This window comes from Pinus tabuliformis, chromosome 4_2 (assembly GCF_031772625.1).
Source record: "Pinus tabuliformis cultivar Carrire ecotype Pingquan chromosome 4_2, CPIR1, whole genome shotgun sequence".
Classification (NCBI taxonomy): domain Eukaryota; kingdom Viridiplantae; phylum Streptophyta; class Pinopsida; order Pinales; family Pinaceae; genus Pinus; species Pinus tabuliformis.
The window spans coordinates 798,755,145-798,777,915 of NC_142304.1; the positions used below are offsets into that span (position 1 = coordinate 798,755,145).

The 22,771-nt window shown below is 39.1% G+C and overlaps 1 protein-coding gene across 1 annotated transcript in view; it reads left to right on the top strand.

Annotated features, from left to right (window-relative positions):
* LOC149172074 (E3 ubiquitin-protein ligase HOS1-like) overlaps nt 1-22,771 on the top strand; it is a 184,813-nt gene that overhangs the window by 84,347 nt on the left and 77,695 nt on the right. The window contains exons 5-6 of the mRNA XM_089424193.1: nt 3,665-4,075; nt 4,179-4,337. Coding sequence (XP_089280319.1) covers nt 3,665-4,075; nt 4,179-4,337 — 570 coding nt within the window. The remainder of the gene's footprint in view (nt 1-3,664; nt 4,076-4,178; nt 4,338-22,771) is intronic.

Below are 22,771 nucleotides of genomic sequence, written 5' to 3' on the forward strand. Positions count from 1 at the left end.
TGGAGGGAAGGCTGGTTCCCCTCTAGAATTGCACAATTTTCTGGGGGAGCTACTTGGCCAGCACATGGTCTAAGTCCGGAAAGACAACCTGTGAGGGGAGTGAAGCAAACCAACATGCACAGGCTGACAAGTTGCTGAAAAACCAATGAAGCCTATGTACTTGACAGTGCAAGACATGCTACTAAGGATGGTTGGTAGGGAGGTTGCAAAACAAAGCTAAGGCAAAATTTTGGAGGGTGGTTGTAGCCGATACAATAGTATCCAAAATTTAGAGGGCATTTTTGGAGATAATTTTGCGAACAAATTGAGTATCTCTTAATATGAGTTTAACTAACTATCTGGAAGTAGATGGCCAAACAGAAATTGTAAATAAATGCTTGGAAACTTACCTCTGTTGTTTTGTGAAAAATAAGCAAAAAAAATAGTTTCAATGTTTGCATTTAGCCAAATGGTTGTATAATTCTATCTACCACAGATTAGCCAAAATGGCTTTCTTCCAAGCCTCCTTATATAGTTACAAACTATGTCACACGGTTCTGGTTCGAATTCGAGTTCAATAACACTTAGGTTCGATTCAAATTCGAATTTTCTAATGAGGTTCGACATAAAATTCGACTATACATATTTTTCAACATATATGAACATGCATATGACATAAAATAATATAAAATCAAAATCAATCAATAAAGCTATATGAGTAAGAATTCATATTAGTAAATATACATGAATAACTTAATCATATTAGTATCTAATTATCAATGACATTAGTTAAATCAAAATATATACATACACCATAGTAGTTTGCAAATACAAAAGGAATGGCATAATTTTCAATCTCCAAAATTTAAAAGAAAAGAATATGTATAATTAAGCAAAGTCTTTTGGTAGAAATCACATAAGAGAAATTTTGGGCCGACACGACAAGTGTGGTTCGTCATCAAGACGAGATGATGATGAACCACACTTGTTGGTTCGAAACGCGTTGGCCAAAAATTTCTCTTATGTGATTTCGACCGAAAGACATTGCTTAATTCATTATGGATCACAGAAGCTTGAATACAGAAAATATGTATAATGTCAAATACTTACAATTTGTGAAAAAATTACACAATCAAAACATAATCAGAATTTTAAACATACAAATTACAATAGAACTATATTGCAAAATCATGGAGAAATCATGAGCCATAAATCACGACCACGATTCACTTCACGCTCTGAGCGACGGGGGGGGCAAGCAACATCTAGAAATTGAATTCAGGAAATTGTAAGGAATACAACATATAGTGGCAGCACTGAGCACGATGGAGCAAGTACACTAAGACTGAAGTTGGATTGTGAAAATATATTGATAACCATGGTAGAAAAGGCCAAACCAGTTGTCAGTGCGAGAAACTAATTGGCGGGAAGTGGAAAAAGAGAAAACCATGTGGTGCCTATTCTTTAACCTTGAACCCCATCTTTTTTTTTTTAAATTTATAAAATTCGGGTTCAGGTTTGTCTTTAGGTTCGCCTTCAGGTTCAAATTCGTTAAGGTTCTACTACCAGGTTCGCCGAACCTAAATGATTTTTTTTTTTGGGTTCACCAAATTTTGAACCTCAAGGTTCAAATTTGGTGAACCTTGTGAGATAGGTTACGAACAACCAAAATGGAAGGAATTTGCACTAATTGACACTAAGGTCGAAGCAGTGAAGAATAAACTTGAGGAAGAGCAAAAGATCATCAAAATATTAAAAGAAAGTTTACCAACAACTCGTAATAGAATGGAACAAGAAGCAGACCATCATAGATTAGAAAGAAAGTTCGACGAAGGCGATTGGGCATTTGTAAGACTCCAACCTAACAAATAGTGATTCGTTCAACAAGAATGAAAAAGAAAATTGGCACAAAAATTCTATGGGCCTTTTCAGATCAACAAAAAAATTAGCGAAGTAGCCTATGGGTTGAAGTTATCGGACAACTATTGCATCCATAATGTCTTCCATTTGATTTGCATCAAGAAGATGTTAGGACAAAAGCCCAACCTGTTCGAATGGAGATTCTTGTGTTCGATGACGAATGGAGAATTATTTTAGAACCAGAAGGTATTCTTGCAACTAAGGAAAAAGTGTTATGTTTTAGAACCATCAAAGAACATTTTATCAAATGGAAAAACCTTTCAGAAGAAGATTTATCTTGTGAAACAAAATGTTTTCGCCAACAAAACCCCTCGTTACGCTTGCTTTAATGACAAAATAATTTTAAAAGGGGTAGCAATGTTACAAATAAAATAATAAATTAGTAATGTTATAAATAGAAATAAGAAATAATACATAATTAGTTAGTAAAGGGTGCATACTGTACCCTCTCACTTGTGACCAGTCAATGCTATATAGCACACTGTTGGAGTGACATTGTAAATCACATTCATATCTTATTCAATAATAATAATTATTAATTCATATCTGCAAGTATTCTTGTTACATCATGCTGCTGACTATAATAGATATGTTATATCCCTCGTCATATTGACTCTAAAATATATGAGGAATCTCTTCAGCTTGAATGGGGTGGATATTGGACAGAATAATTTCGTGAACATGGTGCAGTTTCTGAACATAGTTGAATGTGTCCAGGTATTCTGCTTCAGAAATATGTATGACACGGTCTTGTGTTTGCCTTTATTGGACTGTCTCATGCCCTTTTTAAAAGGATATCTGGAGATGCTAGGATCATTCAATTTTAGAGAGAAGAATATCAGAAGACTCTGTTTTTGTCATTGGATGTAATTTCTCTCGGAAAACAATAAATGTCGAAGGACAATTTTCTTCAAGGGCCTCAGTTTCCATTTTACTGTTTGATTTGTTCCTTTGTTTTGCATGGATATTGTTGGCACCAAAGATTGTTTGACTTTAATTCTATACTGGTACCTATCTAGGTTCATTGATGAGTCTCAGTCTATGTTGCAGGAAACTTCTAAGAACCTGGTGTTTCGGGCCGTACTCGTACCCGAAACTCTGAAACTTGGCCGAAACTCAGCCAAAGTTCGACCATCATATAATCATGGGATTTAATATAGACTTGTTTTCCTTCTAAATTTTCATCTATGGGTATTTTTCCCTTTTTTTTGCAAGATATTGTGTTATTCACTTATATATATATATATATATGACGTTTCAGCTGACTTTTCGGCTGACCTTTCCATTTTTGGGAGGTGACGTTTCTAAACGTACCCGTTTCGGAAACTCCAAAATGTTTCGGCATTTCGTGCAACTTAGGTCTCAGTCATTAGTGTGATGGATTTTAGATCCACAAAACACAAAGACACTATTTGACATCTTAATTCCATAGTTTATTCAGATATGCACTTTTCTCTTGACACATTTTCTATCAATGCTGCTTTAGAGTGTTAGATTTTCTATTTGTAAAAACTTTTCAAGGTGACAATTTGTTTTAAATTAGTATGTATATGAATAAAATCTCAATGGTTCTGAAAGTTTTATGGCAATAGTTTCCTCTAGGTGTTGGCAGAGGATTTTTTGTTATATTTTGTTATTGTTTTAAACATAAAGGGATATAATTTAACCACGATTCTTTAATAAATAAACTTTGATTATATCTAAAGAATAATATCTGACCATGCATTTTTTTTCTAACTTCAATTTGCATTTTGCTGTTCTCTAGCATTTGGAGGTGATGGCTTGGTGTGCAAGGCACAGCTTTCTTGAGGGTGTTCAATGTCGCTATATGGGCATATCTCATTGGAGAAGTGCGTTTCATGAGAGAAAGGATGCAGCATCTGAGCGAGCCTGGCCTGATTATTCAAATAATACATCACTGTCTGTGTCTCACTCTCAAGCAACTTTGTTCATCGAGGATGCCTTGGCTAATCTGAGCGTAGGGCAAGATTATGATGGAGAACTAGGAAAAGAGGCCTATGAACTAAGCTGGCTGCGACAAGGGGGGAATTTATCTCAGTCACCATTCAAGGATGGACTGGATCGACCTGCATATCCACCAGAAAATTTGCGTGCAGCTGTTGATCTCCTTTTTCTAGAGGGAAGTTCTGGTCTCATCCTTGCAAAAAGAGCAATTGTATCCTTAATTTGATTTAATATTTTTGTTTAACTAGAATACTTTTAGTGATTTAGTTACAACTCGTTATATTTTTATCAAGTTTTCCTTAATTCTGTTTTAGTTTCTTTATTACTTATTTGATCGCCATTGGAATGTTCCTAACACGGACTGGAGAAATATAGTGGATGATTATGCTGGAACCTTTGGCATCACCAGAAATTTAGTTGTTGAATCATTAGTCTTTTATCTGTTGGATGATAATACAGAGGAGGCATTAAAGGTACATTTATCCTCATGGCTTGTATAAACATTAAAATGAAAGCATGCTACACATGGTTGAATAATTTGTACTGCATTATTTGGGACGGGACAAACTTGTGTTAACTTTTAAGTGGAAATGTCTCTGGGATACTTGGCTTCTTAAATTGTGCCCTGGATTCTCAATGGGATTGTGTTATGTGTCAACTTCTATTTTTCTGAATTTGAAGTCTCAGCTTGTCTAAATCTTGCTTATCATTGCTTACAGAAATTTGTGTTAAATTTCATATCATGGTAAGTAGACCTTCAGTACAACTAACCCCAGGTAGCTTAAAACTGTTTAACCTTTTAATACCACAAGTAAGAATGCTGGATCTACAAACACGTGGATAAATGAAACATTCTACGAGAAGCTTGGAATCTACAACAGTCAATCACACTTGGTCTATTAACTTCAAAACAGAGAATTACATAGCAACTCACTTGCCTAAATCTCTAAAGATATATCTTAATTATCTTCTCCTACTTATCCTTTATAAAATTGGGGAATAAGGTGTACAATACATGAAGATCTAATTGGGGTGCCTAGGTTGACCATCTCAAGCCCTATCTCTGCCAAGAACAGTGTGCACTCATTGTATGAGTAAATTTCCTAGAATAAATTACCCAGCTGGAGATGATGCATATGTGCAAGCAAGCGGCTCACCCCAAGGGATCTACACCCTGTTTTAAATCATAAGCACCAACTACTCGAAGTATTGAATCCCTCCTAATCAAAGCTGGTTGCTCCCTCTCTTGCATCACACAGGTGTAACTCCAATTGCATAATCACATCAGATGACACCTACTTATTGTAGCAAGGCATCTCACAAGCTCCATCATGTATGCCTTTGCATAAAGCTACAGGTACCTGAAGTAGAGCATCTCACCATGATTTAGGTCTTCATCTCTTAGAAGCCTAGCCAACTTGCATCAGACATGTTCAAGATTTAGAAACAATTCCAACATTCACGTTCATGTCTTCATGTCCATTGTAGGGTTTGAGCATAGTTTTACGAAACGGCCGAACCGAAACGGAAACGGCCGTTTCGTTCCGTTTCATTGCCAAAACATGTGACCCGGCCCTTGACCTGGCTCGGTTGACCGGGTCAGCTATGACTCGGCCGGGTCATCCAATGACCCGGCCGAGTCATAGCTGACCCGGTCAACCCGGCCGGGTCCGTATTGACTCGGCCGTTTCACTCATAACCGGCTGGGGCAGCGTATTACCAAAAAAAAATCGATTTTTTGCTGATTTTTTATAAAGTTAGTTAGGATTTGTGGAGCTGAAAGGTTTATTGTGATTTGTTTAATGCTTTTGGGGTTCATTTCCCCCTCCCAAACTCTATTTAAGACAGCCAAATGCTCTCATTTCACTCACAGCAGTCTTATGCATTTGAGTGAGAGTCTTCTTTGAGAGTTAGTGAGCAGTTCTTGAGCTTGTTTTGGAGCAGCAGTGAGGAGTCTTGGAGGAGCATTGTAGCTGGAGTGAGGAGCTTCTTGGGCAGCCATTTGGAGCAGCATTGAGGAGCTGATTTTTGGAGCAAGCTTGAGGAGACAGTTTGTGCCTGGAGGTATTTTTTTCCACCTCTATAAATCTGTTTTTACTTAGTAAATTTTAGGTGCATATCAAGATAGCTTAGAGAGTGTTTTTAGTCAAATAAATGAACATTGAATCAATTTTTTTTTTTTTTTTTTCATTTTCAGATTGTTTTCCTAGTCAAAAAATGGCACCTAGAGCAAAAGATCCTGCTTGGGCATATGTTGAAATGGTTGATGATGATATGTGTTGCAAGTTTTGCCATAGGAAAATTAAGTCAGGTCCTGGGGGGATTAATAGGCTGAAACAACACTTGGCAGGGATTAAAGGCAATATTACTGCATGTAAATCTAATGAAATTGGGGAGATTAGAAAGAATTTGTTGGAAAGCTTTGAAAAATTTAATGCAGAAAAGACTAGGCAAAAAGAGATACAGGCTGAAATTGGGAGGAAGAGGGAGATACAAAGAATGATGGCTGCCAACCCCCACTATGAGTTTGAGGGTTCTTCCTCTATCCCTCAAACTGATGCATCAAACCCTTTCCGTTATGTTCCTCCCTCTTTTGCTTCTGTTCAAGATAAGGGAAAGGGTAGAATGAAGGGTGATGGGACTATCAAAAGTTTTTTCACTCACTCAGGCTCCTCTCCATTAGATGCACATGGTCCTGAAGTTAGTAAAGGTCTTGCTCAGCCCACTTTAGATGACCATTGGAAGAAAGAATTGAGGGAGACTGCTTGTGACTACATAGCTAGATGGTGGTATGATGCTGATATCCCCTTTAATGCTGCTCGTTCACCATATTATGAGCCTATGTTTGAGGCCATACATGCTGCTGGAAAAGGCTTCAAAGGCCCTACTATGCAAGAGCTAAGGGGGTTTCGTTTGCAGAAAGAAATTACATCAATTAATGAGTATTTGCAAGATTTCAAGGAATCATGGGCAAGAACAGGGTGTACCATCATGTCAGATGGATGGACTGATCAAAGAAACCGTACCATCATAAACTTTCTTGTCTTCTGCCCACAGGGAACCATGTTTTTAAAATCAGTTGATGCATCTGATAAGGTAAAAGATGGCCACTTGTTGTTTCAGCTATTGGATGAGGTTATTCAGGATGTGGGGGTGGCTAATGTTGTTCAAATCATCACAGACAATGCCTCTAACTATGTTCTTGCTGGTAGACTGTTAGAGGAAAAACACAAGACCATCTTTTGGACCCCATGCGCTGCACATTGCATAGACCTCATGCTTGAGGATATTGGAAAATTAGATTGGGTCAGAAACACTGTAGATAATGCCAAAAGCATAACAAAATTTATCTACAATCATACACTGGTTTTGAGTCTCATGAGGAAACACACTGGAGGCAAGGATATTATTAGGCCTGCCATCACTAGATTTGCTACACATTTTTTGACATTGCAATCTATGCTTTCCCAACATAGAAACTTGCAAAAAATGTTTTCCAGTGATGATTGGAATCAAAGCAGTTGGTCTAACAAACCAGAAGGCAGAGAATTGAAAAGGAAAGTCCATGAGGAAACTTTTTGGAGAAAGGCAGCAGAGATTGTGAAGGTTGCTGAGCCACTAGTTAAGGTGTTGCGGTTGGTGGATGGGGAAAGGTTGGCTATGGGCTTCATTTATGAGGCTATGGATCAAGCAAAGGAGCAAATAAAGACAGCATACAAGGATAGAGTGGCAAAGTATGGGCCCATTTGGGCAATCATTGATGAAAGATGGAACAATCAACTCCATCGCCCTATACATGCAGCTGGGTATTTTTTGAACCCACGGTATCATTATAAAGCTAAGGAGTCAGGAGCTTTGAGGGGGGAGGTCAGAGATGGACTGGTTGATTGCATTGAGCACATGGTCCCATCGGAGTCTGATCAGCTGCTGATACATCAGCAGGTCACATCCTTCAGCAATGCAACAGGTACCTTTGGGAAGAACCTAGCAAAGATTGCAAGAGAAGCAGATGAGCCAGGTAAACAAAAATTTCAATTTTCAATTTCTTAATGGTTTTACTTTTTTTATTAAAGTTTGTTAAATCATTTATAATTTGAAAGTTAGATATAATTTGTAATTTTGTTGAGCTTCAGCCTTCATCTAACTCATAATTCATTACACTCCTATGTTTTTTGCAGCACAATGGTGGGAGGCCTTTGGTGGCCAGTGCCCTGAATTGCAAAGGTTTGCAATTCGTATTTTGAGTCAAACTTGCAGTGCATCTGGGTGTGAGCGCAATTGGTCTGTCTTTGAGAGGATTCACACAAAGAAGAGAAACCGTTTGGAGCAAAAATGGTTGAATGATCTAGTTTTTGTCCAATACAACCTTCGGCTCAGACGGAACCAATTGCTGAACAAAAGACCTGATTCAGATCCCATTGTGTTGGAAGACATTGATCCAACATCAGATTGGGTAGTGGAGAGTCGTCTACCAGAGTTTGATCCTGATGAGGATCTTGATGAAATTGATGTTGGAGATCCACTGCAGCGTGTTCAGTTGAATGCAGATCCCAATCCACCAGCCTCAGTCTCACAGCCAGCTAGTATGACTCCAGTTGTAGGTGCTTCCTCTGCTCAGCCACGACAAAAGCGCAGCCGCATTTGTACTCTATCTCAGCTTGCATCTGCTGCACAGCCTAGTGGTACTGGCACCACTTCTACAGTTGCAGTTGGAGACGATGATGATGAGGAGGAGCCATGGGGCCCCTTGTTTGACTCTGATGATGATGATCCAGAGATTGGTCGAGATGATCTTGGCTCCTCTGGCAGTAGCTACTAGCCTCCTTGGTTATTTGTATTTTGTTTTGACTCTTGAGTCTTTGATCATGTATGACAGACTACAGTTGACTATGTATTTACTATTTCCATTGGGTACCACCGTACCATTTTGATATAATGGATTGGTTCATGAGCCTACTTTGATCATATGTTGTCTTCCATGTATATTATAATGTTGTGTGTTTGGAAACTTGAATGAAAATCTTTAAAATTATGTTTAAAATATTTAAAATTATGTTTTTTTATAAAAAAATAAATATTTAATGTATTTTTTACAACGACCGAGTCATTGAAATCGAGCCGGCCGAGTCATTACCGAGTCCGAATCCGAGTCCGAGTCGATCCTCGGCCGAGTCCGAATCCGAGTCCGAGTTGTAAAACATTGGGTTTGAGTCCTCAAACCCTGCGTATTCAACTCTTGCATCAACACAAGTGCCAAGACCTCCATGGAACGTTAAGAGTTCAATACACAAGTCTTTTTCCGATCATGGTATCATACCAAGTACAAGATTCCACTCCTTAAACAAGGCTAGTTATTGAGCACTTCATAATCTTACCCTTGCCTTCCTCCACGCATCACACAAAAATGAGGTTGCGATATTGCCCAAAGCATTATCTCTCTTCTTTATGTCTTCTTTAGGGCTGGAACCTTAGCTCTACCTGCTCTTCACAACAAGAGCTGTGACCTCTACAAGACACGACAAGGTGTAAGTAACTCAAGCTCAAGCAAATCTTGTATTCATGTCATCAGCTCCCCTAGCATTATGATCTGTCGTGTGCATCGATTCTTGTTCTTCAATAACATCTTGAGGGAAATATTTCCACTCTGATATAGTGTTATTTGTAGTATTTCTAAACCATGACAAACAAATTTCGCACTATAGAATAATTGCACAGAAAACTATATAACCTAAACTAAAAGACCTCTCATGACAACTCTTTATGATAAACGCTAGAATCTATAGACAGAGTGTAGAAGACAAATAACAAAACACAATAGCTGATTGTTAAAACCTGTCACTATTTTTCATTAATTTTGGACATGACAATGTTATGAATCTAATTCATTACAAATAAATAAATAAAATTAAATGTAAATAATAAATAATCAAATGATGATTATCTTAAATATTCATTAGTTAAGTGAAAAGACATGTCTAAAAGACATGCCCAATCATGAAAGGACTCTTGCCTAGGTATATAATCATGTCCTCATTGTAACATTCAACATCCTTGTACATTTTATATACATTAATAAATTATTATTACAAATACCTTTGTGTATTTTTATGTTAAAGTCAACAAGCTAGAAGTTTTGTTGCTTCAACGGTATCAGAGCCATGCAAGCGTTTGGACGTTATCCGCTGCACAATATGCCATTACGTTCGCGTAATGAATTTATTGAGCAGTTAAGTAAAATTCAAGAAAAGCTTTAGCAATGGGAAAAATCATATGCAGAAGTTATAGCACGTCTACAGGGGATCGATAATAAGGAAGATGATAGCGATGGTGAAACGAAACAAGGTGAAGCAATAGATGATTATAATGATGAAAATGAAGATGTAATAGATAATGATGAATATGAAAATGAAATCAATCCAGATGACGATTCCAATAACGCTGATATAGATCAAGATGAGGATCTAGATGAAGCTGGTTTTAATGTGGATGAGAACAATATAGATCAAGATGATGAGCCAAATGAAGATGATGTGGATGAGGACTATCTGGAAAAACAAGAATATGAACAATATCATAACAACAAGGAAATTACTGAAGAATACATTGATGATTCTGAAGATGGCAAGCCTTTTAGTCATGAGGTGTCTATATTGCCAAAATGAGCTATAGAAAACACATTGGCCAGAGATTCAAAAAAAAGTTCCAATTTTCTACCTACTAGCAAATTTATTCAGCCTAAAAAATCTATGCAATTAGAGTCTGCGAAGTTTGAGAATGATTCAGATGATGATGTTCGCTTGCGTATGAGGTTTCAGGTAAAACAATCGACAAAACCACCTAGTGAAGGTTCCCCTATGCGTGGTATTGACTTCGAGGATGAGCAGCCTTTAGCGTTAAGACAAACCAAAATCTCCTAGTGAAAGTTCCCCCATGGATAGTGATGTAAATAATGTATGCCAGGAAAGAAAAACTCTGTTTCTAGATCCAGCTGATGGAAAGGTTTCAATTGCTACTGAAGATGATATTCATCAAGCAGATTTATCTCCCCATGGTTAAAATTTCCAAAAGTTCCATGTAGACCCAAGTCGAAACATCAAAACACGCTCATATTATATTGATGTTGGCAAATCTCCATAGCGCATTGACTTTAGGGGTAATAGAATACCAAATAAACATGAAGGGTTTCTTCAGTGGAAAGGAGTGCTGCAAGACTATCAATACCGACGAAGTTGTTGCTTATGGTGCTGCAGTTCAAATTGCAAGTCTAAGTGGAGAAGGAGATGATAAGGTGCAAGACCTTTTTGGTGCCAGCATCGATGAGATCATGGAGTCAAATTTTGGATTAGGTCGCAAGGGGCATAGAAAAGAGTGCAAGAAGAGAAGTCGTAGAAAGGGGGATGGGCCAAAGTTAAGTCTTGAAGGGACAAAGAAACTAGGTGATTCTTTTCTTCTTTATGCCATAAGTCGTTATGATGAGGCTATATAAATGTTAAAATAAGTTATACGCCTTGCACCTAATGTCTCAGATGCCTACCATACATTTGGACTTGTTTGCCATACATGTCGTGATAAGACAAAAGAAATCAATTTTTACATGATAGCTGCTCATCTTACACCTAAAGATGCCTACCTTTGGAAGCGTCTTGCCACATGGTCCATGGAGAAAGGAAATAGTAGCCAGGTCATTTACTGTCTAACTAAAGCAATGAAAGTAGATCCAGAGGATGCAAGGGTAAATTGGGATCGTGCTTCTTTGTTTGTTGAACTTAAAGATTATCGAAAGGCAGCTAAAGCATTTGATCAAATCGTAGCTTCTCGCCGATTTCATGTTGAAGCGCGAAAAATGGCTGCAAAGATGCACTACAAAATTGGTCAGGGTCAACTTGCTATAGAGGGTTTGGAAAAGTTTATTGCGGCCATATTATTTATGACAACTGATATTTTTATTAGATTCCTCTCTCGGAGAGGTGTAGGATTGATCTAAAGATCATCCGATTCTGACATGTACAAATGAAGATATGAATTTATTTATATTATGGACAAATTGCCAAGGTCCAAGGTTGGCCAGCAAGCAAAACATGCACACAAGCCCCCAATTCATCCTCAACGTTGCATATAAAAAGGAGACCTCAATTCATTTTCACCATCATCTCATCACACATTTCTCTCTCTTGTTGTGATTGGGCACACTATCCGAGGCAATCTTCACTCTCTCCACACGTGTGAACTTTGAACTAGGTTTTTTATTTGTTGCGTTGACTAACGTTGATTGAGCTGCTGGGAGGCTGTTTGAATGCGTTGACCGGTTTTGAGCATGAAGGTGTATGTTCGGGATGTGCCGAAGGAAAACTTACAAGGGGCCCATTCCCCTCAAGTAATAGCAAGACCACAGACACATTGCAATTGATCCACTCTGACATATCTGGTATGATGCCCGTAATCTCCTTGTGAGGATACTTATATTATCTCACATTTGTGGATGATTATTCTCGCAAGACTTGGATCTACTTCTTCAAGAAGGATGAGGTGTTCACTTAGTTCCGACATTTCAAAGCCTTGATCAAAAACCAATCCGGGAAGAAAATCAAGATATTGAGGACTGATAATGGGACCGAGTATGAATCCAATGAATTCCAAGATTATTGCAAAGAAGCTGGCATTAAGAGGGAGACTACAATGGCATACACTCCCGAGCAGAATGATGTGGCTGAAAAGAAGAATTGCACTATTGTAGAAGCTGTCCATGCCTTTCGAGACCTTTCGAAGTGTATGTTGAAAACCAGTGCACTCATCAAGCATTGGACTCTAAGACTCCCGAAGAAATGTTCATTGGTAAGAAACCTGATGTCTCTCATTTTAGAAGTTTTGGAAGCCTCGTATATCTTCATGTGCCGAAAGAGAAAAGAAGCAAATTGGGTGCATCTGGAAAGAAAGGAATCTTTGTGGGCTATAGTTAAAATTCTAAGGGATATATAATTTATGTCGTTGGTCAAAAGGAAGTTGAGATAAGTCATGATGTCACCTTCGACGAAGATATGGCCCTCGTGAAGATCAACAACCTTCCTATCCTAAGGAAGGACAAAGAAGCCGACACATGAAATCAGGGTGAAAAAGAGGACGAAACAATGCCTGATGTTGATGAACCTATGGATCCTATTGATCCACTCCCTCATGAGCCTTCCTCCTCCAAGAGGAGACCCTCATGGCTTAGGGAGACTCTTGAAGATGCTGAGAGGCACAATGCACCAAGGTGGACTTTCTGTGAATGCAAGAAGCCGAATAGGTACCAAGGATATTTGACCGCCATGAGCACTATCATTCAAAATGAGCCTTCATCATTTGAAGAAGCCGTGAAGCAACAATTATGGAAGGATGCTATGAATGAAGAATACAAGTCAATTATGAAGAATGATGAATGGGATGTGGTCCCTAGACTTGAGGACGAATCAGTTGTGACTTCTAAGTGGCTCTACAAAATCAAGCATGGAGCTGATGGAAGTGTAGAAAAGTTCAAGGCTCGCTTTGTTGCTTGAGGCTTCTCTCAAAAGGAAGGTGTAGACTTCGATGAGATATTTGCACTTGTTGCACGATACACCATCATCCGCTCGATCATAGCCTTTGCTGCCTCGCAAGTATGGAACCTACATTAGATGGATGTCAAGACCGCCTTTTGCATGGTTCAATCAAAGAGGAAGTCTATGTGGAACAACCTGAGGGGTTTGAAGTTCATGATCGAGAATCTCATCTATGCAAGTTGAAGAAATCTCTCTATGAATTGAAGCAAGTACCCTGGGCTTGGTATGAGAGGATCAATAACTATTTGATGAAAGCTGGGATTCACTAGAAGTGACGCTGATCCGAACCTTTGCTTTAAGGTTGCAAATGATAAACCTCTCATTCTGGTACTTTATGTGGATGACCTCTTTCTGACATGTGCAGACCCCATCATTCACAAATGTAAGAGGGAGTTGGCTTCTAAATTTGAGATGAAGGACCTAGGACCGATGCACTACTTCCTAGGGTTGGAGGTCTGGCAAAAGCCAGGTGAAATTTTCTTCTCTCAAGGAAAATATGTTGTGAAGATATTGGAAAGATTTGGGATGGTGGATTGCAAGCCTGTGACTACCTCGATGGAACTTAACTTTAAGAAGTTATGTGGTAGTGCTACTAGACCTGAATTGGGAAATGCTTCTGAGTATCGTCAACTCATAGGAGCACTGATTATCTTGGTGAACTCTTATCTGGAAATATGTTTTGCAGTTAACACATTGTGCCAATACATGGTTGAACCTCATCATATACATCGGATTGCCGCCAAGAATCTTCTGAGATATGTTCGGGGCACAATCACTCATGGACTGAGATACGCTGTCAGAAATGTGAGGCTTAATGGTTATTCTGATGCTGATTGGGCTGGCAGTGTGGTGGATCACAAGAGTACTTCTGGATGAGGTTTTTCTTTGAGTTTTGCTTCGATTTCTTGGATGAGCATGAAGCAGAAATCGGTTTCCTTGAGCACCGTCGAGGCCGAATACATAACTGCTAGTATGGCCTCCTATGAAGTTGTTTGGTTGAGGAAGCTCTTCAGTGAGCTGTTTGGACAAGTGCTGGATATCACAGTGATCTTCTGTGACAACCAGAGTGGGGTCCGATTATTAGAGAATGTCGTATTTCATGATCGCTCCAAGCGTATAGATATCAGGTACCACTTTATCTGGGATATGGTACAATGAGGAGCAGTAAGGCTCCATCACATTAAGACTGATGAGTAGGCTGCTGATATTCTGAAAAAGCCCCTGGGGAAGGTCAAATTCTTGGCTTTCTGAGAACGACTTAGAGTCGTGGAGAGACCCTCTTATGTAGTCCTGCATGAGATGGACATTGAGCTTTGTGAGCTCCGGGGGCTTGGGGTATTTCTTGGAGCGGTGAGTGGTTCATCTCTCCCCTTATAGGTTTGTTGTGTACAGGGTGAGTGGTTTATCCTTCCCTTGTGATACCCCTTGGCAACATGTGAGCAGGGCGAGTGGTTCATCCTTCTTGTTAAACTCACATGGACAGCAAGAGAGATATAAAGATAAAACATGCAATACATTTTTTATTAACATGAGATATACATTTATAGTACAATATGTGACTCTTGGGTTTCAGATCCCAAGGTCTCTTGGACTGCTTTGGTCTTTTGAGCTTCCACACTAACCCATTTAGGATTAGGTGTCCAACATTCCCCCCCTTAATCCGAAGGGTTATGTATGAGTCCAAGAAGAGAGCTGTAATACAAAATGTGCAAAAAAATGCATGGCAGCACTAGGCTGAATGTGCTCTATGAAATGTTGGCATAAAGGGCAGTGGTTTAAGGATGACCACCAACACTGGAACGCTTAGTGCAGTTCCCGGAACTCTTCCAAAACTGGCAAGAAACTGAAGTTTTCTGCTAGAGGAAGTGATCCTATTGTTTTAAAGAGGGAAACCTTCAACCATAAAAGGGAGGTCTCACCCTGCATAAAGGGTAAAACTTCAACCTGAAAAGGGAAGTCTCAACCTGTGATGGTTTAAGGATAACCAACAACTCTGGAATGCTTAATGCAATTCCTGGAACTCTTCCAAAACTGGCAAGAAGCTGGTGTCTTCTGCTAGAGGAAGTGTTCTCATTTTTGTTCCTGGAATTCTTCCAAAACTGGCAAGAAGCTGAAGTCTTCTGCTAGAGGAAGTGTCTCAGATTGCCAACTGAAGGCATGTTCACGGGCATCTTTGTCTCTGGCTACAACTCTGAAACTGGTGTGGCAGCTTGTGGCTCAGGCTTGCTTGATGTGGCTTTGAAGCTTGTAGATGACCATCATTTCCCCCCCTGTCAGATACAAGGTGAGATGATGGAGAAAACTCAACTGCAAGACTGTTCAATACTCTGGAACAAGTTCTGACATGTGTTTGGAATATCTTCTTGGCTGTTGATGCCCATTGCCAAGAAGCGATCCATCCAAGATGAATCTTTGTTCTTGCAGGACGTTTGTTTCTGAAGCATCTGTGTGAAGAATGGCTGGTTTTATGACAATGCTTACATGGATGAAGATCAAAACAATGATCTTTCAAATGGCCAACTCGGTCACAGTGTTGGCATTTCACGATCTGTTGTTTTTGTTGTTGTTGTTGCTGTGGAAGAGGGGCAGAATCTGGAACAGCTGAAGCTGAACTGTCATGAGAAGCAGGTGAACTGTCATGAATAAATCCAGCACTCTGAAACTGAATGGGCTTGGCGTAGTCTGGAATATGAAAGGACAAGTCCTTGTCATATCCAAGACCGGTTCTGTGCTTGTTGTGGACAAGCTGTTCCCAAGGTCTGATGATGGGCTTGGGAAGTGCAGACTGAGTTTCTGCATCTGCATGTACAACTGCTGCTTTATTTGAATGAACAGTAACATTATTGACTTGCTGCTGATGGGTGGTTGTATCAATGTTCTGAACAAAAACAGGTTCAGAATGATGTCTATTTTGGTGTAGCTCTTCTTGCTGTAGCTGTGATTCAAGCTGCAAAAAATCAATCTTTTCATGTACATCTTGTAAACAACTATGAATATCGGTGAGAAAATCCTTGCTGATTTTGACTGTATTATCCATAGTAGAGAGTATTAGATTGTCCAGTAACTCTAATATTGCACCAATTGGAGCCATTTTTAACCTCAAAAAATAGTAAAATAATGAGGAAAAGATGGACACCAATTGTTCTTTTATATAAACTTATGGCAACAACTTCAAATCAATCAGCTTGCAATAGATTCAGCACACAAAGAATGGTGATATCCGGAAAACAAACTCCTCATTCAAAAATGAATTTTCTTCAATTCACCTGAGAATGTAACTTCCAACAAAGCATGCTCCATTCTTCAGCAGGATCCAACTACATTCACAAAACGCATCATCACTAGTTCCTGCCTCTCAAGTATTTTGTTACAAGGTACAGCTGCTCAAGGACAGGCAGTCTAGCTGAATGTTTTAATTACAAGATTCCCAACTGTACAATTACCACCGTAAATTTGCACTGAATGCTGTTCTAAGTTCTGACAAAAATCATTCTCAAGAAATATCTATCCCTACACTACTCTCAGTGCTCACAAACGAAATCCTGTGTACAAGAATACTCTCCAGCAAGTGTATGAAAGCTCCGATACTTTAAAACTCACTACTTTAAAACGGGTCACATCAACTTTGTCTTCAAACATACATGGAACGCTCCAACCTTGATAAATGAATAACAGATAACATATACAACTTTGGAGAACTGTTAGGCACATCCAATTGTGAAGAGTCTTCTGGGTACGAGTGTAGAGTGGCTATATTATATTTTACAAGCTTTTAATGCTGGTGACTTAGCTCTGTATCAAGAACTATGTCATGTTCATAGGGATGCTCTCAATGCACAACCGGCGCTTGTAGAGAATGAGAAAAAGTTGCTGGAAAAGATTAATATCCTTTTTTTTTTTGTAAGAAGACAACATTTATTAAATGAACTGAATATACAGTGAGCAGATTTGAGATATAGAACCTGGAAGTGGATACAGTCCTTAACAATGTGTACATACATAAATATCAGCCCCTTAGAATAACGTCCCAACACTTGTTAAAGAGTAACGTTGCCCAAGGAAACATGCACAAGCTTCATTCAGGCAACAACCTATGTAATATCAGCCATCCCTCATCCTTATTATCATTGAGATAATGCGTTGCTCCTGAAATAGACCTCCAGCAAGGAATGTACTCAGTTATGACAAGAATGTGCCCAGAAATCTATACGCTCAGTTACCCAGGTCACGATTTTACTGAAGGCAGCTTTTTATGGGAGAAAAACGTGTCCAACATTCAAATATAATTCACAGCCTGATGGAAATACGTTCCCTTCTTTCCCAAAACTTGTCCTCTGGTGACTGTGATATTCCAGCAAGTGATGAACCCTCGACACAGACTTTCAGGAAGTTGATGCGAAGCAACCGCCCGTCGACTTACGCTCTTGGTTTGGTGAGCGAGCTTTCTACACGGGACTTTCATAGAAGGCCGATGGTAAACCGACATTCCTTCATCTTCAAAAACCTTGAACTGACCCGGCTTGACAACTTCAGCCGCACTTGATTTGATAAGCAGTTGCCTACCATCCAGATGGGTTAATACAAATTGGAACCCACACAGTGCCTCCCTCAAAAATAAGGTATGCTCAACAACAAGATCATCTCGCTTTTCCCGCGGCAACGCCAATTTCTTCTCCGGCGGTTTCTCCCACAACAAAGCGCAGCGTGGGCATTCAATGCTCAATCATCCATCGTGACAGTGATAAAGAAAGCGCGGCAACTCCACTTCTCGCTCCAATCTTTAAGCATCGCAACACTGGAAATTTAAACTTCAGGAGTTCAAAGTCCCCTTCGCAGTCAAAAGCTCTAGCACATCTCAAGTAAGTCCAAAAATCCGCAGGGTTTGATCAAACTACAGAAGATCGCCGCTCAAGACTCCAGTACAATTCTCGCCAAATCTTTGCCGATAAAATTAGTTTCAGACAGCAACAAATAATTGCCTTTCCACCGATATAATTCACCGCCAAAAGCACTATTTTCTCTGGCAGGCAGATCAAGCCAGCACGCCTCGGCAGACAACTCTCTGTAATTGGAATAAGATAAGAAAGGAAATATGAAAGAAGAATTTTTAAACCAAAAGGAATGATACGATGAAAACGTCAAGGCCGAGGGCTTTTAAAGGCCGAATTTGTACAGAGGGTCGTGAGTTCGAAGCTCCTCGAGGAGCAAGGGTTCGTAGCAGGGTTTGGATCGATTGAATGGCGAATCCATCAAGTGACCCTTTAACACACCTCAAGTAAAAGACAGGGCCAATGGGCAGCGTTAAAATGTTGATACCATTCGATATCAATCCATAACGCATTCAACAGGAGCATTCAACTTCATAACATATTCAAACTTGAATCATAAGCATACCATTGGCATACCAGGAGTTAGACCTTCATCGATGGTGGCATGTCAGCCTCAGCGCTAAAACTGGAAACGACACTGCTATGATTTAATATACAGCAGCGTTCAAACAACCCTCATCAGCATGTCAGACCAGTGCAACGCAGATTCATCATACACCATTCAGCATTGTCAGTCATGAACCAGCGCTATTCATGAAGAAATTTAACGTACAACGTTTATGAGGCAGTGCTGGAATAAGGCAGAGGCAGATTATTTCAGATCTGAGCACAGAATAATCAATGGAGGCGCAGGTGCAAAAAGCGCCCTTTTTGAAACGTTTATGACAGTTGGAGATCTGAACAGTCAGACAGAGGGGCAGCAAATTTTATGGACAACAGACACCAGCAGCAGTATAAACAGGTTGCAGCTAAAATTTAGCTGAAGAAATATTCATGAGAAAATATTCATGAATTTCATGGCAAAAATAAACTGCATAGAAAGGCCATAAAACAAATGGCTCAAATTAATTATGCAGGGCAGGAATACGCCTGCTCTGATACCATGTTAAACTCACATGGACAGCAAGAGAGATATAAAGATAAAACATGCAATACATTTTTTATTAACATGAGATATACATTTATAGTACAATATGTGACTCTTGGGTTTCAGATCCCAAGGTTTCTTGGACTGCTTTGGTCTATTGAGCTTCCACACTAACCCATTTAGGATTAGGTGTCCAACACTTCTCTTGCTAAGACTTCCTACCCATGCAGTCTGGAACTCATGGGAAGTACCTCTCATCTGGCCAATGAGTAGGGAAATGAGGATAGGGACCATAGTACTACCGATGGACGCAAGGTGTACATCGCATCGTGTACTACTGTACATCCTACGCTAGGATGTTCGATATTGATATGGGATCAATGGGAACCGACTTTGGGTCAATAAGAGTGGTTTGAGACACTCTCTTTTGATTGGGACTGGCTTCGGGTCAGTAGAGAATGGTATGATACATTCTCGATCACTTCTTCTTCTTCATAGTTCAACAGAGCAGAGCAGAGCAGTGCATGGATGGCATAAATGTTACCGATTGGTAGATGGATTAACAGGTGGAGTTCTCCATAGTTGAGAGCAGTGATGCGAAAATTGCGATTTCCAGATTTCACTGATAAAATCACGTGATAATTACAAGGTTTTTTTTTTTTTTTTTTGTTTTAACATTGTTTTGTTTTTTGTTTTTTTTTTTAATTCCTTCTTTTTGTTTTAATTTTTTTTTCTTTTTGTTTAAATTTTTTTTTTGTTTAATTTTTTTTTTTGTTCGGCAATTTTTTGGAAAAAATCGCGATTCGATGTGAAAAAATCGTGGGCCATGTGGACAACGCGTTTATAAGACCAAAAACATGATTTTTGGAAAATCATTTGCACAGACAGCAGCAGCGATGGGGTTTTGGAGTGACCTAGCAAAGAAAGCTTGGTCGTTTGGGAGCTGAATCAGCTGATTGGAGGAGAAAAACGGATTGAGAGCTAAGGAGGAGACGAATTTTCTCCATCAAACCGGTATGGGCACCAAAATTTTGTGTTTTGTAACTTTGTTTTGGTTTTTTTTTTTGTTTTTGGTTGGGTTTGGAATCTGGATAACCCATTGTTTATCAAAAGAATTCAATGGGTTATCAAATATTTTTGAATTGATTTGATGGGGTTTTTGGTTTTTCATTTTGTTTGTTAAAAACTTAAATTGTCAAAAATTCCATGTGTTTTGTCATGTTACTCATGTATGTAATTTTCTTTTAGTTTTTGTAAATTGTAAGTTTGTAACTTGTAAATTGTAATCCTTATTTTGCCATAGGTTCACCATTCAACTTCAAAGTTCAAAGTCAAACTTCAAACTTCATCTTACAAATTTAAAACTCAAGAATCCAGAGTTCAACCAAGTTACAAACATGCCAAGGAAATTGGACCCTCTGTGGGAATTTGGTGAACTTGATGGAGGGTTTGATAGAATAAACTTGTCTTGCAAGTTGTGTGGGCAGCATATGTTAGGGGGGGTTTACAGATTGAAGTATCACCTTGCACAAATCCCTGGATTTGATGTTGGGCCTTGCAAAAATACAAATACTGAAATCATCGGAAAAGCCATGAGATCATTGGACAATTTAGAGCACAATAGAGAGGCCAAAGCAGAAATGAAGAAGCAACTAACAAAGGCTGTGTTAAGCTCAGGTGAACAAGGAAGTGGCACTGGTTCTAGTTCAACGTCAATATCTACAACCAACCCGCCTTCCACAAATCCCTGGATTTGATGTTGGGCCATGCAAAAATACAAAGCCTGAAATCATCTGAAAAGCCATGAGATCATTGGAAAATTTAGAGCACAATAGAGAGGCCAAAGCAGAAATGAAGAAGCAACTAACAAAGGCTGTGTTAGGCTTAGGTGAACAAGGAAGTGGCACTGGTTCTACTTCAGCATCAATATCTACAACCAACCCGGTAGCTGCCTCATCATTTTTTGTTCCTAGAACCACGCCTAGTTCACAACCATCTATCACTTCAATGCTTAAAAAAATTGAGAAAGAACAAGCTGACAAGTTGTTGGCCAAATTTTTCCTTTGGAGTAATATTCCTTTTAGCGTTGTAAGGAATAATCCATTTTTCCAGTTTGCTGTTGATGCTATTGCAACTGTTGGCCCATGGTACAAAATCCCTTCTTATGATGACTTTAGAGGTCAGATTCTTCAAAATGAAAAGGTTGACTGCACCAAAAGATTGGAGGAGTTTAGGGCATCATGGGCACAAACAGGATGCATTGTGATGTCAAATGGTTGGACCGACCAAAAGGGGAGAACCCTTATAAACTTCTTGGTTAGTTGTCTTAAGGGGACAATGTTTATGAAATTTGTTGATGCATCTTGAGATATCAAAAATGCAAAAACTTTATGTGATTTGCTGGATGTGTTTATTTGGAGGTGGGTGCAGAACATGTTGTCCAAGTCATAACGGAAAATGTTGCAAATTATGTTGTTGCTGACAGGATGCTTATGGAGAGGCATCCTACTTTATTTTGGACACATTGTGCTACACATTGTATTGATTTGATGTTGGAGGACATAGGGAAAATTTCCTTTGTCAAAGATATTGTTGAGTCATAAAAAAGCATTACAAAATTTATATATAATCATACATCTGTGCTTTTAGCTTGATGAGAAAATTCACCAACAACAAAGAATTGGTGCGCCTCGCCATTACACGGTTTGCCACCAATTTCATATCTCTTCAATCCCTCTTGAATTTTGTGTGGGATGTGAAGAGAATGTTTCTTTCAGAGGAGTGGCGTGCTTTGACAATGAACTGCAAACTTGTTATGAAACCAGCTCAAGAAAAGATAGAAAAGATAGATCAACGCCTTAGAATTCAGCCTCTTCGAGGGGGCAACCTCCTTTACATTACATAAATGAACAATTCTTGGATGATTCAAATGACAAAACCTCCTTTCTATATATAGGAGTCTAAGGAGTCACAATATAATCCAGCTGACTTAACAATAATAATATAAAGCCACAAAAATAACAATAGAGGGATTCTATGGGGCACAGTAATAACAATATGGGGGCAATAGGGGCACAACAATATTAATAAGGGGTATAATTACAATAGTAATGGGGTAATCACTAGTATTATAGGGACCCAACATGCCCCTCTCCTTCAAAAAAGTGTTGTCCTCAACGCTTGAGTAGTTCTGGATACTTCTGCATAAAATTTTCATCCTCCCATGTGGAATCTTCAGCGGATAAGTTCTTCCACTTGATAAGATACTCTGAAATTGATCGATTTCGTAGCTGTCGAGTTCTTGTTTCTGTGACTGCTTCCGGTTCCAATATAAATTTTTCCTTCCTCGTCAAGTTCTGGCAATATTGTTTGAACTGGGAGCTTGTCGCCTATAACCTTCTTTAAACATGAAACAT